The following is a 6,132-nucleotide window of genomic DNA, read 5'->3' as shown; positions in this document are numbered from 1 at the left end:
AAGTAAATCAAACTTCTGTGAAATCAAACTGTCCACTTAGGAAGCAACACTGATTGACAATCAATTTCACCTGCTGTTGTGCAAATGGAATAGACAACAGATGGAAATTATATTTTATTCATTCAGATCTAGGATGTGTTATTTGAGTGTTCCCTTTATTTTTTTGAGCAGTGTATATTGTTATTGATTTATTGTACAGCCCTAATGGAAATACAAATATTTCTCCCCCATAGCTTTTTAGTTACTGTAGAAACAGCTGAAAAAATCTAGCTAATTTGCAGCCAGATTCAGCACAACATAGATGTATCCTCCATAGATATACCCAGCCTGGTCTCCATCACTGACTAAATCTGAAGTCTTAAAATTCTCTCACCTGTCTTGGTATTTTTAACATTTGGGTCATTTTTGCTGCATCTTTTTCCCGTTCTGTCAGACTTACAGGACACCTTTCAGGGCTTGGTGAACATTCCCAACACTTGATGCAGCTCGTGGGTCAACACAAGGCCAGGAGGTCGTATCGTGTAACCAGATTACGTGGCAATAATTTGAACCCAGTGACATCAACTGGATTGTTTACAACAACACAGCGTATCGCTGTACACCACGTCTCACAGATCCCACGCTATCCGGATTTTACCAACCGATTTGTATCTCAGGTGTCCGTTGCCACAGGTGACGGCTGTGGGTGTGAATGTGTGGCGCTGCATAGAGAGAAACACAGCAGTGCTGAACATGACATCACAGCGCAGGGAGAAGCATCAATATTTGTCCAAGCGCTGCTTGTGTCACTTTGAGGTTCCGCTGCGGCCAACAGGCCTCCACTCAAACATGACCTCCGGGTTAGCGTCGGGCTAACAGGGCAAATTCCAGCAGCTTGGAACAGACTGACAGCAGGAGGAGGAAGAAAAGCTGCAGGACCGTTCTGCACCATGACTGATGTGAGGCGGTTCCACGCCCTGCAGACATCTGACCGTCAGAGTCCCTGCTCTGGTGACTGATCTGCTGCTGTAATCGTTACAACACGGTCACATGTCCTCTCCACAATTTTCTTCACTCTGCCTCGGTCCTTAGCTTTCCAGAGTGTCTGGGCATGTTTGTTTTCTTCCAGCTTTTTACATTTGTGTCAATTCAAACACAAAATTGGTCTTACAAGTCATAACTGGTGGGAGTAAAAGTCTGCGTTTCCCTTCTTCAGCTAAAATCACAACTCCATCGACTTGTACGTGGTTTAAAAGCAACATTTTGACATGATTTAGTAAAACGCAAAATAAAAACAAAAGCCGTTTCCCTGACGTTCTATGAAACATGCATCCCATTTATAATGATCCTAAAGGGACAATCGTTGGTGGTTGGATGTGTTGTATGGAAGTTTTTATTGTTTTTGTTAAGCTGAAACAAAGAAGGTGACTCATCAGCAGCAGCTTTGCTCAGTCACGTTGGCTTACACCTCCGACCAGCTGGAAATAGTGCTCCAGTGTTGTTGTGGTTTATAACGCTGAAATCGAGAGTGAGCATGTGGAAGTGAAGATCTACGCTGTTATTTCTAAAGGTTTAGTTTGTGAAAATATCAGACTTCCTCATCAAAAACTCAGACAGTTGTACCGTTCATTTGATTTGTTAAATGGCACAGGAGGCGGAATTTGAAAACTTAAACCACAGACAATGATTTTCTTTTTTAGTCTAAGGATGACATGATTAAAAGCACCATATTTGACAGGAACAGGTGATCTGCACTCTCACCTGTTGCTCAGAGAAGTAATCTTTCACCAGGCAGCCCATGATCTGCTGGGGTGACCGGGCTGTGCACAGGTGAGGGGTGACCACGCTGCCCAGAACCCGTTCTGCATAGCGGATCCAACCTGCACACACAAAAAAATGACTAAATACAAACAGTAGAAACAAAACAAGAAAACGCAAAACAATAGCAACATTTCTCAGCTCCAAAAACGTGTTTCTTTAAATCCCAGCCTCAACTGGAATTCGCCAGCAGCTTTTAAGGAAGCAAAACAGTCCCAACAGTGTCATCGCTACAGATAAATGTGAGTTTGTTAAAAAGTGGGGTTCTTCTGAGACAAATTTAATTCCATAAAGCTCCTTGGTGTTATCTCTGAGGGGAGTGGTGAGGGAAACACTGCCTATCTTGCTCCACCAGCACTTATCCAGATAAGTTCAATATTTTAAGCGTGAAACCACTAAGAAAAAAATAATAATCTTGAAATAAAACTTCATTTGTCAAAAACTCAAGCGAAGCTGAAAGTCTGCTGTTTCTTATAGCTTTTATTGCAGGAAATTACATATTTTATTTTTGATTTTAGGATAACTGCAGTTTATTTAAAAAGGTTTTATATTTACAGAAGGTTTGGGTCCATTTTCCTCAAGTTTTAGAGCCGATTTAAAGCCAATAAAGAAAAAAAATATTTATCAACTTTTAACTGAAAGTAAAACAAGGTTTAGAAAATTTTACATTGTTGAGTTTTACTTTCTGTCCGAAGCAGCAACACTGACGCAGGCAGTATCTGTAGAAGAAGCGAGACTGTCTGAGTCAGCATCTGTAATTTATATTCTACGCAACAAACAGGAGAGATTCAAGGCTCCAGGGAGTAAAAGCTCACAGAAGCATAAAAACCCCATTAACGTCGTAGTTAAAAATAAACCAAAAAAAAAAAAAAGATGACAAGGCCAATTTAGTTTGTGTTATGAAAAGAAATGCAGAGGAGAATCAACAGGTCAGGCAGACAGCTCACCCGGGCAGGAGGAGGTGAACATGGGTAAGGCCTGAGAGTCATGGTGCCTCCTGCGGTAGCGCTGAATAAACTCTTTCTGGGTCTCCAAGATGCTGAACCCGGCTGCTACAGTGGTGTCAAACACAAACGTTACCCCTACAGAAAAAAAAACAATGTGAAAAGTTGTTATGAGGAAATCAATCATGTGATCAAATTTCTACTAAATTGATTTTAAACTTTATTTCCTGGTATTTTTAGGTGCATTTTAGAAAAAAAAAAAAACATGAATGTTTTTGCTGAATAAACAGGGTTTGTACACTTTGTGCCACAGTAAAATTCAAGCACTTTCAAGGTTAGTTTTCAAACTTATCCAGCAGCAGGCGTCAGTGAGAAAAGCTATCCAGCTTCAATTCACTACAGAGAATCATTCATTACTGTTAATAATGCATTGTGACAGCAGGAACAATATATGACAATTTAAAATTTTGAAAAGCTGTTCAATAATTTAACTCAAAATACCCCAATTTCAAAAATGAATAACATATAAAATAGAAGCCAACCTTTATTTCAAATACACAGATCAATGAGTCATTGAGTCATTAGGAATAATAAACATTCTTTACAAGCTGCTAGCATTTAGCACATAAAAACCATTTTGGAAATTCTAATTGACCCAAAACAGGAAACGTATAGTTGGATTTATCTTCAGACAGAGACAAGAAAACGTCTCATTAGGTGTGTGAAAATAACTAGTTCCAACTGTAAATAACATTTTCCAAACGTAGGCTTTTAATCAAACATTAGCTTGCACTGCATAACAAAACTGTAGTTTGAATATCAAAGAAATCAAGCACTTAAAAAAAATAAATAAATAAATCAAGAAGAAAACCCCACAGGACGTCTCAGATCAGCTCACCGATACTCTTGAGGAAACTGCAGAGCTTGTGGGCTGCTTCGTTAATGTCCAAGCCAAACTGGACGGCAAAGAAAGGCAGCGACTGCGGACACACCGACGCCGCCACCACCTTGTGCTTCGATGAGTCACATTTCTGTCAAAAACACAACATGAAACCCAGTTGTCTCGGCTTTCTCGTTCCAGCTTTTGTGCGGCGCGCGCCTGTGTGTGAGACGCACCTTGTTGAGGGCCAGGACTCGCTCCACCTCCTCCAGATTCTGCTGGGAAATCTTCAGGGTCTCTTCGTCGGACAGGCAGCCGTCACAGGAGAGACAGGYGCTCAGCAGCAACCGGGGGCCTTCGATCAACTAGAGGGACGGAAACGGCTCAAATTCATTTACTTCATTTCACATCTAAAGCTCCTGCGGTAAAAATGCTCCCACCCCATGAACTTACTTGTCAAAACAACAAATATCAACATAGTTAAATAATTTATACAATAGAACCACTCAAAGTTAGGCATAATCCTAAGGTTGTGTGGTTTTTTAAAATCTTTCACAAATGAAATTTTTTAAAATGTGTCGACGAACTAAAACTCCCCATCACTCTGAACCAGTACGACTGTGACGATGACAAATTCTGCTGGACGCCAAATTATCCCAGAAGTTATCGCGATAAACGATAATACTGTCACTTTGACACAATTTTAAACCGATATACTGATAATGGCGTAATAATGTAAGTACGCGCTTTCAAAGGCTAATAGACTTTAATTTTGCACAGAACACTTCACACTGGAACTGGAAGACATTTTACATGTCCAAAATAAAACAACCAAAAACGTTACATAAAAAGAAACCACACACACACAACTGAAACCATAAGTAAAATGGATTATTAAAATTGCCCTTCAAAAAAAATATCAATCACCACAATGGAAACTATCAAGCTCATTTTGATTCATCATGCAATTAACTGGTTTTGACAGGCTGACACACCATTCACACAATTTCCTTCCACTTCACTGTATAAAACTGAATAAGTATTTTACTGAAAACTTGAGGAACCAATGAGGAGTTAAATAAGCGGTCACTACCTGTCCATTGACTTCCTCGCTCTCTGGGCCAGAGTTGGCCCCGTCTTCACCTTGTTTCTTGTTGCACTGCAATTGCAAACAAAATAAAAATAAAAACGACTTCCAAACCAATTACATGAAATAACTTCATTGTAGCCACAATCCTACCTGTTTGGTGCAGTTTTCACACTTCTCCTTGCGCTGCGCTATCTTGACTCCTGACATTTTCCCCTCGTCATTTATCTCTGAGCTGGGAAAGACCGACCAGACCTGGAAGCAGAAGCATTAGCTCATTTCCTCGCGGGGTGCTGAGTGTTTTCTGTTGGGAGCCCCACCCTGCCGTCAGCGGTCCCCTGCTGTCCTATCACCGACAGCCAGCTTATCAGAACCAGAACAGCCCCTCCAACGCTGGGAAAACTCACAATGAGCATTAATCATCATCACGTTTAAATGGCTCGAGGTAATTGTATACACAACCACAACAGAGGTGTTACGTGACAGCGTTAAGTGAGATAAGCCTCCTGTGTGACCTAAAACAGCAGTACCTTTACTTTAGCTCAAGTAATGACGCTCTAAAGTAGCTTTAACAACAATAATGCGTCACGTTTATTGACTAAACGTCGTTTCTTGTGGGCTGGAGGGGTTTAAAACGATTTAGGCCGCACAGAAAAAGCCTTAAAGTGTTGAAATGTTTCTTAGTAATAACGCCGTAAGGCTGAATGTTCAAGTAACAACTCACCGGACGGTTCTGCTTCTTTGCGCTTCAGCACAAAGACGTGGAAACCCGCAGAGGACAAGCAGGGGGAGAGAAGAAGAAGGACTGCAGCACCGAAACTGTTTAGTTGTTAAACTCTGCCGGAACTCAGCTCTCTGTCTCCAAAACCCCCGTGTTGGGACGGTGTCACCGCCAATGCTAACCCGCACCTTCGTAGTTCTTATATATCATATTTACCCCGCCGTTCGTGCTTATGTACATCCACCTCCATTGTGCACCCGGACCTTCCTTGGAGCATGCGCGCGTCAACAGGCGTCACGCGCCGGAAGCTGTGACATGAGGATTTCAAAATAGTCGGTGGTTTCGCAAAGCAGAAAATTCAAAAATATATTGAGACTATTAAAAGAGAATTAGCAGTCGAATGTTATCTTAGTTTGTTGCTCAAAAACGTAATGGTAGATGAGAAACACGAAGACAAATCTACCAACCCAATTTCTTTATTTTTAAACACGTTAATAAAAAAAACTTGAAAAATATTTAATTAACAAATATAAAAACGTGATTAAAGTTACATAAAAAGCCAAAACCATTTATTGATCAGTTCTGCTTAGCAGTAGTATTATTAATATTACAGTGATTCTTGAGAAGAGGGACAATACATGTCTGCTGGATAAAGCACAGAGTTTGAATAAAATATTCACAATATATATATATATATATATAT

General features: G+C 40.5%; 1 protein-coding gene across 1 annotated transcript; it reads right to left on the bottom strand.

Annotated features, from left to right (window-relative positions):
* Positions 1-608: 608 nt before the first annotated feature.
* On the bottom strand, positions 609-5,725 carry narf (nuclear prelamin A recognition factor). Its single transcript, XM_008438009.2, has 8 exons — positions 5,433-5,725; positions 4,862-4,963; positions 4,715-4,780; positions 3,858-3,986; positions 3,640-3,772; positions 2,745-2,879; positions 1,741-1,859; positions 609-701 (listed from the first exon to the last, which is right to left on the bottom strand). The coding sequence occupies exons 2-8, from the start codon at positions 4,916-4,918 to the stop codon at positions 609-611; spliced, it is 732 nt and encodes a 243-aa protein (XP_008436231.2). The 5' UTR covers positions 4,919-4,963; positions 5,433-5,725.
* Positions 5,726-6,132: the final 407 nt, after the last annotated feature.

This window comes from Poecilia reticulata, linkage group LG19 (assembly GCF_000633615.1).
Source record: "Poecilia reticulata strain Guanapo linkage group LG19, Guppy_female_1.0+MT, whole genome shotgun sequence".
Classification (NCBI taxonomy): domain Eukaryota; kingdom Metazoa; phylum Chordata; class Actinopteri; order Cyprinodontiformes; family Poeciliidae; genus Poecilia; species Poecilia reticulata.
The sequence above is the reverse complement of the archived record's forward strand: the minus strand, read 5'-3'. Positions and strand labels throughout refer to the sequence as shown.